The sequence below is a fragment of the Brachyistius frenatus genome, unplaced genomic scaffold (assembly GCF_029030835.1).
Source record: "Brachyistius frenatus isolate BFR_SWC_R1_liver_20210118 unplaced genomic scaffold, ASM2903083v1 Contig_17, whole genome shotgun sequence".
In the NCBI taxonomy this organism is placed as follows: domain Eukaryota; kingdom Metazoa; phylum Chordata; class Actinopteri; family Embiotocidae; genus Brachyistius; species Brachyistius frenatus.
The window spans coordinates 3,589,995-3,604,383 of record NW_027210616.1 but is presented as its reverse complement, the minus strand read 5'-3'; the positions used below and the strand labels follow the sequence as shown (position 1 = coordinate 3,604,383).

Genomic DNA, 14,389 nt, shown 5'->3' with positions numbered 1-14,389 from the left:
CGTTTTTGTCTCAGCATCTTCGCCTCACATGGTTCATCTCATGTTCCTTGCAACTCTGAGTAACATCTTGAGAGGAAGCGAGTACTTCAAGTATTAATCGTTTGAAATATTGCAAAAAGTCTGGATGTCAGGCCGTACATAGCTCAGAAAATCTGCTCAGGCTCAGAGCAGCTTTATTCAATATATCTGGATGACATCATGAGATAATCATTGATGAACAGGGGCAGTTACAAATTAAAAGAGACCGTGTGTTGTTTTTCTTAAATTCCTGCTGTAGCAAGAATGAAACTGAACTATATTTAAAGCTGCATGTCACCCTTATGTCTCAAGTCTAAGGTTTAGTTTGTATACTCCCTGATATTTCAGCAGTAACAATACAAGCTCCTAAAACATGTTTTCTATAGCAAACTATAGCCACTCAATATATAAATAATGATAGTATTTACTGACAAAAGGTCAGCACAGTTTCTTGCAGTTTAATTCAGGGGTTTATAACCAGATGTTTGGTGCCACTGACTGAAGCACTGTAAATAGCTGTGTTCTCACTAGATGGAGCAGTTGAGTTATTTATGCTGTTTCTAGTCTTCGTGTGCGTATGAAGATAAAACATGACGAGCTGTTGGTCAGTTTCACAGGAGCTGAGTCTATAACGCCGAGCTGCAGAAATGTGAGGCAGGATTTACCTGAAAGACTGTTTGATGTTACAGTACGTTATTGAGGGAACCTGCAGACTGTTGCTTCAGCTGCATAGTGAAAATCCCTTTTTTTTTTTTTTTTTTTTTTTTTTTTTTTAATTGTTTCCACTGTGAATAAATGTCCAGTTTTCCAGCGGTACATCCACACGCAACTTAAAACACAACAAACATTGAGCGCCACAGCGGTCAAAAATTCGTTGTCCTTCCGGGGTCAAACACCTGACAACAGCAGTGACCTTCCTACCTGTCTCTATCTGAGCTCTACACAGGAGTACAGCGACATCCAGCGTCCACACCGTGAATAACAGCCGTGAAGCACCCAAAGGAATTCATTGATGTCAGTGAAGTGTCTTCAATGCGGGGTAGGGGGTAAAGCGGGACCATCTGCTCCTATTTTTAGAGAAAATGCTAACACACAGGGACCCACCCTGAGTTTGTCATTTGTGATGTGAAACATCTGTAGCAGCAGGACACCACACACACAAGTCATGTTCAAGTATGTTGGTTAATTTGTTCAGGATACGACAGAAATAGATGTTGGCAGGACTGAAAAATGTGCTGTATTGTAATACAGCAAACAGTTGTTGTAAAATAAGAAATAAGAAAAAGATGTATGTCAGCAAGTATACATAGAAATGTACTTTAAGTAGCCTATCAAAAGTCAAAGCTTTTAGTGAATATAATGGCCAGTTTCAGATTACATCAGTGGAGAATTCATACTGATGCATTAACCTTTAAGCCTCTTTTAGGTGTTTGTAGCTGGCTTAGGTGGAGCAAATTGGAATTTTATTTATTCAGCGCCACTTTAGCTCAATGCTTTACAATGTTATTGAGATAAACCCAACAATTCTCCCTCAAGCAAGCAGGCAACAGTGGGGAGGAAAAACTCCCCATGAACTTGAAGAAGCCTACATCTGAAAAGAGGTCGGAGACTGAGTGCTTTGTCCCTGACCAGTTAGGGTAATGGGAGAGCAGAGAGAGAGAAAAGAACAGCATAGAGAGACAACAACCAATAAACACTGGGCAGGTTGCTGAGGCCAGCAGATTTAAAACATGCAGATCTGGAGCCAGATATACCTGCAGAAAGTGCAAGGGGGAGAGAGAAGACAAAGTTAATGACAGGCATGATGGCATATAAACACATGGAGACTGAAAGAGGGAAGAGCTCAGTGCATCATGGTAGGTTCCCCAGCTGCCTATCGGCCTATAGCAGTATAACTGAAGGATGGTTCAGGGTCGCCTGAGCCAACATTAACTTTAAGCTTAATCATTAAAGACACTCAAGAAAGGGACCTAAAAGTTGAAGGCTCCGCTTCCTTTTCTACTTTTGGAAACTTTAGGAACCACAAGTCAGCCTGCACTCTGAGAAGGATATGCTCTATTAGGTTAATATGATGATAAGGTCTTTAAAAATATATAGTGAAGCATGGTCATTAAGTGCTTCATATGTGAGGAAAAAGAGTTTAGATTATATTCTTGATTTTACTGGAAGCCAATAAATTTCAGTAATGATTTTTTAATGTAACACGCACTGGATTAAATAATTTGTTTGTTTGGAGCTGTTATGTGCAGATTATTGCATTAGTGTTTGTTTAGAGCAGCAGGACAGCATTTAGACTTGAAATAAACTACAGCCTCCATGATATTTATTGAATAAAGGAGGTACAACTGTGTGGCTCACTGATGGAATAAACTTTATCACCACAACACCTGTTAGTGGTTAGTTACTTATCTATTAAGAAAACAGGTAGTTTTGCCACCTGTTATCATCTTTGTAACCTCTTGGAGATGTTTTATGAGGATCTGTGACAGTAAGTTTCAACAATCACATCAGGAAATTAAAAAAAAAGTGCCATTTAATTATTGTTGAGCAATTCATGTTTTCCACATTAGCGAGATCAATGAAAAGTCAAGTTCGAAAATAGCATTTTACAGGATCTCTTAAAGACATTTTCTTTGAAAACATCAGAAAGTTGTATTGTTGGGTTTAATTTGAATTGTTCGCGGTTTGCATGCCAGCAGTGGACGAAAAAAGAACTACGCATTTTTTTTTGCTTTGTTCATTGCATGTCTTCCTGTTTCATTTCAGTTTTCATGCTGAATGGTAGCAGAAAACATTTAAATCAGACAAGTGCAAAACTTCAGATCTTCTCCTGCTTCCGTGTGGTTCAGAGAAACACAGACTTCTCATGTCTGATAGTGAATTTACTTCAACTTATTCTTTAGAGCCCTCCGCCCTCAAAGGGAAGAGAAACCAGCTCGCTCACTTGCCCTCTTTGTTTACTTCCAGGTGAGGGCTGTACAGAGTCGTCCTCCACCAGGAGGGCCTGGGAAAAATGCTGCAACCACAGTGGCATCATTAATGTGAACAAGGTGGTGTTATTTTGGAGTTCAGATGCATGTTTGTGGTTTTGATCCCTTTTTCTGTGAAATTTCCGTGCCGTTGTGATGCTTCTGTCAGCCAACCTGCAGCTCTGAGGTGGGTTTCGGTCAACTTATTGTTCGTTGAGCCCAAATGTGAAACATCAGATCATTTTGTAAATGTTTGTCCATCTATCTACGCTGCACTGCATTCATTTGCAGTGAAATGATGTGGCTTAAAATATCATAAATCTTTCATGAAATAAAATCTCAAATTGTTTTTTCCTACTGCGTTAGCCAGAATTGGTTGTTGGTTGTTTTTATCTTTTGACAAAAACTTTTGTTTTGTTCCAACAACAATCTTTTAAGATGGCAGTCTTGGTGCGGACTAAAATATCTCAACAACCATTCGATGTATTGCCATGAAATTTCTTACAAACATATATATCCCCCTGAAGATCAGCTTTAATGATTTAAGTGATCCTTTGATATTTTCCAAAATTACCACCAGAGCATCAAAAATGTTCTCTCATCCTCCAAAATATCTGAATATACTTGATGGACTGGCACACAGAGGTTTCAGAATTTTCCTTTGTTTAATCATGATGATGTTGAGGAAACAGAGGGCAAAAAGCAAACAGCCTTCCAGTCACACCCAGAGATGTCTACTATCATTGCGTCCATATTTATCGTTTTGTCCTGTCTTGTAAGGCATGACAAAAGTGGGATACACACCATTTGAAACTTTAAAACAAAATGATTGAAAATGAACTGTAAAGAGGAAATAAAACAGCAACTTGACCTAAACGGACATTCAGCAGGCATCAGCCTCAGAGGGCAGGGAAGCCCCACAGCAGAACAAGAGTCTTGGAGGCAAACAGGCTCATATATGCTCTCATACAGGTGAAATAAATGATGATTTATTTAAAGGGAGGGACCAAACAATCAGGTTGAACCTGTTGCTGCCAGAGAGACTGTTAGTAGCAGCCAAAGCAAACAGTCCTCCGCCCTGTAAGAGATACATGCAGGGAAGGTCAGAGGTCGTCACAGGAAACATTTCAGCTCCAATAAGTTCAGTCACACGTTCCCTTCAATGCACCACCTCCACCATCTTTACATCCCCATACCTGCTACACATGACAATAAATGAACCTGCTGTTGATCTGGTGTTTGTTTTTTCCCTTTGCTCTTTGAACCACAGCGGTTCTGAAGTCTTTATTTAGCTCTACGTGTTGTTGGCTCGGCCCTTTACTCCGTTTGTTGAAGGAGGACTAAAGTCGGCTGTCTTAAGTGGACAGTATCCGGCTCATTGTTCTGCATTTAGGTGAGAGGCGTGAATGTGGCCTCCCCATCATTCACCTCTGTGGGCAGGGGTCAGGGAATAACATTTGTGTGGGCGTTCATATGAGCTTTTTTGGGTTTCGTTTGTACTGTTCATTCAATGGCCTCAAATCAGTGTATGATAGGATTTCAAGCTGCATCAGTGATGTTTGTTGGCACAGTTTCAGAGGTTCATTAACAACTCTTTTTCAGTGATTAATGGAGTGTTTTGAAGCTCTGTGTTTGCTTTGGGAAGAGGAAGTGCTGGTGGTGGTTGAATTGGTTGAAGAAAGGGGAAGTTTTTATCAATGCCGTTGTTAAATGAGGGAAACAAGAACAGGCAGCACAGTGGGTGTGACATAAAGTGGATATTAATGAATATACCGTCTTTAGTTGTAAAAGGCAGATACAGGGCAGATCCTGTTTGCTCTGTTTGTCTCTGCCTTGCAACTTGCAGGTCGACGCATTGAGGGTGTCATATGTTGTCCAGATTGTAAAACTGATTTTTTGCTTATAGTTTAAATGATATAATTAAAGACAGACTTCACTCTAGCCTTATTGCAGTCTAGAAACCAAAACACTTAACAACATTTTTCACATTCCCTCTTGACTCATATCCTGCTCTGCTTTTCTGATGAGAGATTTATGCTCTTGTGTTTCATTAGTAATACTTCTTATCACAGAACAGTAACTGGATAGCTAGAACATGGTATTACAATTTATAGTATGATACCAAACTGTGCATTTCCTACCTGGTGACATACCATTTTTTTTAAGTGCCAGCTGAATAATTTTCTTTTACTATTTTACCCTCATGGCAATCTTCTTGAAAATGTACTACGGCTGCCAATTTTATCAGCAGGTTTTGGGGAAATACATTTCAGTGTGCAAGGTTTTTGTACATTTAGGTAGAAAAACTCAGACAAACATCTGATTTTGGTGAAACATTTAGCTGGTTTAAAGAAAGACTTTTCAAGTATAAAAATAGTAATAAATACAAGCTGTGCTTGTTTTCATTCCCTGGTTTCTCATTTTTTACACTGCCAAATTTCCGTAAGAAATATAAAAGATCAAAAATGCTATTGACCTGAACCACTCCATCAGGCCACTTTGACAGTTTTAGACCATAAGAAAATTACTGAGTTAATTACTGTGTAATCGCTGTGTGTCCTTCTTAATCACATGTCTCTTTTCATCACTGATATAAACAGAGCGCGGACTGTAGTGCCACCTTAAATGTGAAGAAAACTGCAATAATATTTGATCATCACTATAGCTTCTTGAGCTGATCAATATTTTTTATATTAATGAAGTAGTTTGATAAACTCTGCAGATTTGAGACACAGGGATGCTCCCAGGCACAGCGGCCCATCAGCAAAGGATCCTCATAATTCTGCCTTTATGGAAAAACACTGTGAATAGACAGAAAAAAAACATGACAGTCCAGAATACCCGCTCCCCCTCCAACATCCTTCCCTTGTTTGTTTGTATCTCATTCTCTGGAAATAGTCCACATCGCAGGTTGTTGACATGCATTTGGGATTGTAATGTTGGGTGCTCACCTCACCGTAAACATAGTAAATCCTGTGAGGACAAGCAGAGACCGTCTAGGACCTGGTCCTGTAGTGTGTGGTTCCCTCAGACACACCCAGTGCCGGTAACAAGGAGCTCCCATAGGAAGCCCAGTCCTCCGGTCGTGGCCAGGATGATTAAGAGTTCCTTCCTTTCCCGCTCTGGGGGGGTATTGTCCCAGTGAACAGACAGGCTGACGACACCTTGTCCCAGCAAGGAAGTGAGTCTCTCAGTCAAGGAGCAGGAGAGGGGCCGAACTCTGATGGCAGAGTCCAATTGAAACATACCTTTTCATTCAAGTTTGAGCTCCCAAATGGGAATAATCAGGAAGCATTTGACTCTGTGACTCAACTTGGTTAGAGTTAAGAATAAACTGAAGCCTCCACCCAACATGGAGGCCGGGACCATCCCCAGAGGTTGATAGAAAAATCTGAGGGGCCATGAGATGATAAACAGGGAGCACTGACATCTTTCTGTTACACAAATTCTTTGTACTTTTTTTATTTCAGATTTTTATTGTAAAATACTCACAATCTTTTTGAGCTGTGACTCCTCAGAATCTGGCGTCATTCATTTAACATCTAAAACCTTAACAGAGAATATATGATGAACTTGTGACCATTTTATTTGTCACAGGACCCTTTTAAAGGAACTGCTGGCTTCTCATACAGCTAACTTGAATATCATCAGTTGTACCGTGGGTCTTCTTTAGCAGAAAATAGCCTTTTAAAACCTCATTCTGGGGAGTTTATATATGTATTATATAAGTTCTTAAAAAGGTTCTGGGTTTGAATCCGGGCCTGGGCCTTTCTGTGCAGAGTTTGCATGTTCTCCCTGTGACAGCGTGGGTTCTCTCCGGGTACTCCGGCTTCCTCCCACCATCCAAAGACATGCGTCTCAGGTTAATTGGTGGTTCTACAAATTGCCCTGAGGTGTGAATGAGAGCGCGAATGGTCTTTGTTTCCGTCTGTCTCTATGTGGCCCTGTGATGAACTGGCAAACTGTCCAGGGTGTACCCTGCCTTCGCCCAATGTGAGCTGGGATAGGCTCCAGCCCCCCCCGTGACCTTGTTCAGGATAGAAGCGGGTATAGATAATGGATGGATATAAGTTCTTTGTGCTTGACACAGAAAATCCCCAAGAAGGATGTGCACTGGACGAAAGAAAATCAAGAACAACAATTATAATTTTGTTTTTTTTTAAAACCATGAAGTCAAATTTTAGTACAGTACAGAATAAAGAACTACAGAAATGTGCACAGCTCAGTGAGGCTTTAAGCCGAGTTGAAGTTGTTTTCCTGCAGATTAGTTTTAATTTAATTAAGCATAATCATATCCTAATGATATTAAGAGACTGTAGCCATGAGAGAAGCTTTATGAGGCTGTAAAAACCAAACTTTGAGCAAGTTAAATCAAAGTATTGGACAGGTTTCAATTTTGACCAGATGAAGGCACGAGATGGAAAGTCAGGAAAGCGCCAAAGTTCACAAAGACCCCAAATCTCTGCACCAAACTGCAACGTAATCCATCCAATAGTTGGAAAGAATTCCACTCTGAACCACAAAGGTCAGCCTTAAGGTGGCGCAAAAGGAAAACTCAGAGGATCAACAAAAGTCATTACGGTTCATCCTTTGAGAATCATAAATGTCTCAGCAAAATTCCTACAGCCACTCTGCAGTGTGGTGCCTGACAAGAAAGAATGAAATCCTTCTATGAGTATTTAAAGCAAATACAAGTGGAGGCCGCAAGTAATGTATAAATATATAGATCTTTATTCTTTTATTTACTTCATACACTCAGTTAACAGTGTTGGGGAACATTACTTTCGTTCAAACTAACTTGTTATGCTACATGTATAACAGGAGGAAGGTTTGAGCTGCTGCAGGAATCATTAGTCATGGTTATTCATATATAAAAAAACAAATCCAATAAAATCCAACATCCACATTTCTATTTGTAATCAGCTTGAAATCTTTGAACATTACTGCAAGAGCAGAAACTGAATTAACTGAACCATTTATATGAAGAACTGGAAGCAGGCTGGCAGAAAATATAATACAACAAATACTGCAAATGTTAATGTCCTACTATATACTACAGAGGAGTTAAATAAAAAACAAAAATAAAATCAGAAATCTGTGTAACATGTGACCCTCAACACTGTTTCATAATAATATACCTTCAAGATACAAAAAAATTATACTTGATATAAAGTATCAGTGCATCACTTCCTCTCCGACAAAAAAATGTGGTCACAAACAAAACATCATTTAGAAAGGGCTCAACATTTACACTAGTTCACTCACTGGCTATTACTGTTTTCTTTAGTGGTCAACGAACACAAGCTAGCTGCAACTCTACAGGGAGTGTGTGTGTGTGTGTGTGTGTGTGTGTGTGTGTGTGTGTGTGTGTGTGTGTGTGTGTGTGTGTGTGTGTGTGTGTGTGTGTGTGTGTGTGTGTGTGTGTGTGTGTGTGTGTGTGTGTGTGTGTGTGTGTGTGTGTGTGTGTGTGTGTGTGTGTGTGTGTGTGTGTGTGTGTGTGTGTGTGTGTGTGTGTGTGTGTGTGTGTGTGTGTGTGTGTGTGTGTGTGTGTGTGTGTGTGTGTGTGTGTGTGTGTGTGTGTGTGTGTCTGTGTCTGTGTGTGTGTGCTAATACAAGTGTGACTGAAGGATTTGATCCACAGCACTTTCAGTTTGACTTGTATTACAAAAACAAAAAAATGGTAACAACATGGAGGGTTCACATGTTAACAAATGATGTACTGATGCCACCTCCACACACAACTAGGGTTTCCGTAGCCTGCCCGGCAAGCTTTACTGGCAAAAGAATATCCCTCATTCCTGTCGCTCCCTCAGCTTTACTATCAGTGAATACAGCAGCACAAACAGCATATAAGTCTGGAATGAAACACTCAGATATTACATGTTGACATCAGGAAGACTGAGCTGAAAAATCCTTTGGTTAACTAAATGAGCAACAGATTACTAAGTGACAGTGTTTACAATCTATATAAATTAATTTTACGAGTGCTTTTTGAATAAACTGTTTCTAGGAAGTCTTGTTCGTGTTTCGAGCTAAAGTTGAACACAAGAAAACCCACAAATCTGGAGCAATTTCTTTTTAGTTTGACCGACAAAACCAACACAGCGTTTCTTCAATGTCAGACTGGGACAAGAGAAGGAGTCTACAAATACAGTAACTCCTCATTCAAATGCTTTCATGGTGGAGCTGTGACGTTAAATGTGAAGCTGTCTTACTCTCGGCTCTACCCTGTTTCCTCCATTAACCTCCATTAACCTGTGATTTTCCAAAACCTAAAGAGACCTTAAAAAAAACCTCTGATCAGTTCAGAGTGCTCCTCTCCTCTGCCACTCTAGGTCAACCTGAGTTAGTTGAGCTGAAACTTTTATGAAATTAAAGAAGCAGTGACCTCAAATAAGAGAGTTTTTATAATTAATTTTTGTCTCATCTGCTTTTTGCATTGAGCAAAACAGAATCTTCACATGGACCTATGCAGCCACATTACAAAATCAGATTCTTCTTAACTTTTTTACTTTCCGGTTTTCACTTTAAAAAAAAATAATATTCAAACATATAAAAACCTTTTGAACACCTTTGGCAATCTTCTCTTTTCTGTTCTAGCTATTACTCTTAATCATCAAATGTTGTAGTTTGTTCAGATCTGTGGTAAAGACTCATTTGTTTCACAGTAGATCAAAGAAATACCTGAGGCTGTTTTCAGCTGTTTGACATATTACAGTGAATGTGGAACGGACCAGCAGCATTAACACCTACGTCTGAAACCTGGAAAGGAATCAAAAGTCTACAGGTTTCCTTTTGTTGCACAGTTGACGCTCTGGAAGCTAGAAGATGAAAAGTTGATTAATTGGAGAAGGAATCTCGTGTTTTCCTCTCAAACGTTGCTACAGAACAGTCTGGAGATAAGAGTCAAAAACAGAGGAAAACAAAGCAAAAGGCCTTGAGGCTAACAGTCTTGGATCCTCCGAGGGCAAAAACAGGAGGTTAAACAGGGGGGGTGGAGTAGCGCACCACGTAGTTGTAGTCAGGCGGCGGGCTGTGACACTCCAGGCCGGCGTCCAGGGCCGAGTCATCCAGACTGAAGTCTAGAGGCTGAACTGTAGGCGGGAACTTCTCTTTCTCCGCGTCACTCAGCACAGACTCTTTACTTTTACTCACTGCCTTCATCCTGAAACACAAAGACGTGCAATTTTAATATGGCAGATTAATATCACCAACTTAACTTCCACACAATTTATGTCAAAATACATAGTTCTTTAAACAGGCAACTCAAGGCAACCAAACAATAAATAATAATTTGTCACTGAAACAACAAAAATCAGATTCAAATTTCAAACAAAAGTGCCTATTTCATCTGTTATGATGGCAAATTTGAACCACATCAGTTACACTTGAAGCAAAAAGTAGATCAATCATTTATTGCCTCACAGCAAAAAGGTTCTGGGTTCAAATCCGGGCTTTTCTGTGTGGAGTTTGCATGTTCTCCCTGTCCCTGTGTGGGTTCTCTCCGGATAATCTGGCTTCTTCCCACCATCCAAAAAACATGCATCTCAGGTTAATTAGTGATTCTACAAATTGCCCTGAGGTGTGAATGAGAGCGTGACTGGTCTTTCTTTCTTTAACCCTGTTCAGGATAAAGCGGGTATAGATAATGGATGGAATAAACTTTTCCCTTTTTAATAGTAAAAATGCCAAATACTTTCTGGTTTCAGCTTCTCAAATGTGTTTTATAGCTTTATAAATTGAATATTGTTTGGTTGGTTGGACAAAGCAAGATGTCACATTAAGGCTCGGAGAAATTCAGTCAGACATTTTCACCATTTTTGACATCTTACAGACGAAAGACTCATTTATTAAGCAACAAAAGAAAACAATCACTAGCTGGAGTTCTAATATCCATCAGCCCTGATCATAATTTCCCCATGAAAACAGAGATGCGGACATGTCAATGGATAACAGATGAATCAACACAAAATCCTAATCGCAAAAACACTGAGAAACAAACAACAGACACATCAAATCAGTGTGTTGTGACATGATGATCAGTTGACATCCTGAACAAAATAAGACACAGGACCCAAATTTGCCTCAGGGCTTTTCTACAAAATATTTTAAGCGCCTATGCAAAGACTTTTCATACTGTTGAAATTATTTTGGTAGAATAACTTTTTACTGTAGAAAATTAGAGAATCAGGGTGAAAACTGGTGCTCTCAGTGCAACAAGCTGCACACTCTAATGTATTGTGCGGAATATAAAGGGTTTTTCTTCAGGACAACTTGACTTGATCGCTCTCACAATAGAGGGCTGCTTTAATTTCCTTTGATTTAAGAAATGCCCCTTGTGAAGCTGAACGATCACACAAACCTTCCCACATTAATGTGTGATGTAATCAATCATCCTGAGCTTTTCTGCTTCATTTGACTCCCAGAATATGAGTAATCGCCTCATTGTCTTGGACGTTGCTAGGGGTGTCGAGGCTAAAGGGTCAGTGCCCGCCGGGGGGAAGTGACGCTTTACTGGAATGTTGTCCTGATGAGTAAACTACCTGGCATCAAAACAAACTAACAAAAGTGTTCTTCTGCTGATGCTGACAGCAGGGTGGCGGTACGATTGAACCACAAGGACCCAAATGAGTCGGATCACTTTACACTGAACTGTAGCAGTTAGTAGAATAAGGGCCTGGTTTTCTAAAGGTTCGCGTGTGTAAAATCACTTGCAAAACTTCCCACCACCTGCAAAGAAATGTCGACGCTGATCTACTAACGACGTGCAGTGAGGATTGCGTCTTTCAAATGTGCAATTTAACACACGTTGTCCATTTTGCGTGTTCGCCTGAACAAATATGTAATATTGGGCATTTCTACTTGAAGGTGCAAAATACCGGGAGGGGAAAAGCAAATAGATCAATTTAGCACCTGCAACAATATTTACTAAGCTTGAAAGTAGAAATAGGAGAAGTGATTGCGTGTATTTTAGTATGACTGAAAGGAACGTATTAATCAGGTGACCACATCAGGAGAGACGGCTGCTCTTATTATGGTGAGAAGGAGACGCAGGGGAAACCAAAAGAATATGTAGGGAATGTGGTTTTACACCTGTGTAAACATTTCTGAGATACCAGAGGAAAAAAATATTCAGACATATTGTTTGTCCAGCGATGACATTTCAGAGTTATTGAATGAACTGAATGATGATTGACAGCCAACAACCAGGAGGAGCCACGAAATACCGGCAATTAAAAAACTTCTTGCGACTCAGCATTGTCCTCCCTCCGGGTTGTTCCAGGGTATCGCTGCTTGCATATCCCACCCAGTCCTGTTATTCAGGTGTGCTGTCACAGGTCCTGAATGTGTCCCGCAGAATTCACAGGTAGCTTCATAAGATTCCCGAGCACTCGCGAGGCACTGAATGAAAAGTCACCTGCTCATCACAGAAAGAGCTGGACCTGCTGATCAGTGTTTGTTCATTTGCCGAAGTTTTAGTATATGGCATTTTTTTTTTCCGCCTAATATCTTGCCATCTTCTTATAATTTCATCTGCTGATGATCTCCTACATAACGTTTTGTTCTTGTTTTATTTATAGGCTATTTATTCATTTCAATGGGATCAGATTTCCTTTTGCTTTTGCGGTCGTTCTGTTAAACGGCTGGAATCACTTTAACTCGCGCAAATACTTCATTTAAATAGAGCGGTTTGCACCTGATACCAAAGACGTAATTACTTTTAGTAAATCACCTGCAAAACGGGTGCAAATATATGTGAAAACCTTTGGAATAAACACGCAATTTTGTACCCTTTATTTAAGATTTGGAAAATCACGCCCTGAGGGTTCATATCAGTCAGTGAGTCCAGCTTCAAGTGTCGATATTAGCTATTGTACAACATTTTCTTTCTCCTAAAATCTACTACATCATGCTGAAAAACTTCCTTTGCAATATTGTTTAATCAGTGCTGATCAAATGTTCTGGCAGAGCAGTGAGGGTGGAGGAGTGGAGATGTCTGGGCCAGCATCAGGTGGACTGCTATACAAAAGAACTACAGCAGCAGGTTGAAAGGTGGCAGTGATCGAGCGGCTTCCCAGCAAGGAAGTCCTCCCCTTGAAATATAGCGCATTCCCTAGATGCTTGAACTGCTTCTTTCTCCAACAGAGCAGCTCTGATGAGAGTAATGATGAAGCTTAGAGATCTAAAAGACACTATGAGTGGGCGGGTGTGAGGCTGGTGAGCTGTAAATTAATTACTGCACTTCAGAGAGCTTCATTAACTAAGTGTATCTCAGAAGATATTTTCCCAGCAGTTGTTTACATGTTCGCTCATTTAATAATTTATAAGCACTTTCATGTCTTTTTTTCATGAGTTTTGACTCCTTTTCCTTTTTGACTTCACAGGGATTTTTGGAAGATTCGCTTTGGGACAATTTACTTTATTGCTGCACTTCCTTTAAATCCTCTGAGTGTGAGCCACGATACTTTGAAAGAGTATTCATAGTTGCTACTGTGCAGGGAGTGGCAGAATAATGAGAGAAGGTTTAAAGTGTAATTATTGAGTTCAGGGGTATGACCCTGTAAATTAACCCTGCCACTGAGCTGCGATAAACCGAACATGCAAGCTGTAAGACACCTACAGAGACCCTCATAATGAAAAAGATTTACAGAAATCTCACTCAAATTTGACTTTTTCCACTAAAGTGAGAATTTTGTTTCTCCCTACTACAGTTTCATATACTTTCAAGATCCACATCTTAAAGTCATCAAATGCGCCACAGGATTTTAGAGTACAGTCCACATCACTCTTGTGAGAATATTTGTTGCTTAGCATTGCATTATAACAGACAGCCATGACTCACGAGTTAAATCCGTCTGGGAGGTATCTCATTCAGGCCTCTCTCGGTGAAAACAAAGAGTTTTTAGAGTTTTCTCTTAAAACAGCCAAACCTCACTGCTTTTGTGGTCAGTCCTTTAGTTTGTCACCTTCAAGCTTTTTCCCTCCCACTTCTCCTTTGTGCCGCTGTCCCTCACACATGGTTTCCTCAGACAAAAGGGAAAACTAGCCGCTGGCTTCTTTTTAAGCCAGAAGAAACTCTGTGTTTGTGTTGTATGACAGTTATAGTGTCTACATTCCAGCACAGCATGGAGGTTTCCAAGCAGGTACTTTCCCTTTCTGTGTGTTTGTGCGTGTTCATTTGTCACTTAGGGCATGTTGTAGGGGGGGTTTGTGGTGAGGTGTACGTACGCCAGAGCCATGATGCTCAGAGGTCGGCCTGCCAAAGACTCGAGGCGCATCAGTGTCTTTATGTTGTCAGACGAAAGGCCCATCCCGCTATCCGACTGATCCTGATGAGGACGGACAGACAAACAGAAGGTGAATAATTAAAACCACCAATTTGCTTTTTGATCCTATTTTAA

The 14,389-nt window shown here is 40.2% G+C and overlaps 1 protein-coding gene across 1 annotated transcript in view; it reads right to left on the bottom strand.

Annotated features, from left to right (window-relative positions):
- Nucleotides 1–8,484: 8,484 nt before the first annotated feature.
- kdrl (kinase insert domain receptor like) overlaps nucleotides 8,485–14,389 on the bottom strand; it is a 44,641-nt gene continuing 38,736 nt past the window's right edge. Inside the window, exons 29-30 of the mRNA XM_069694388.1 lie at nucleotides 14,217–14,317; nucleotides 8,485–10,152 (exon numbers count right to left, since the gene is read on the bottom strand). Of these exons, the coding sequence (XP_069550489.1) occupies nucleotides 9,969–10,152; nucleotides 14,217–14,317 (285 nt within the window). The 3' untranslated portion in view covers nucleotides 8,485–9,968. The remainder of the gene's footprint in view (nucleotides 10,153–14,216; nucleotides 14,318–14,389) is intronic.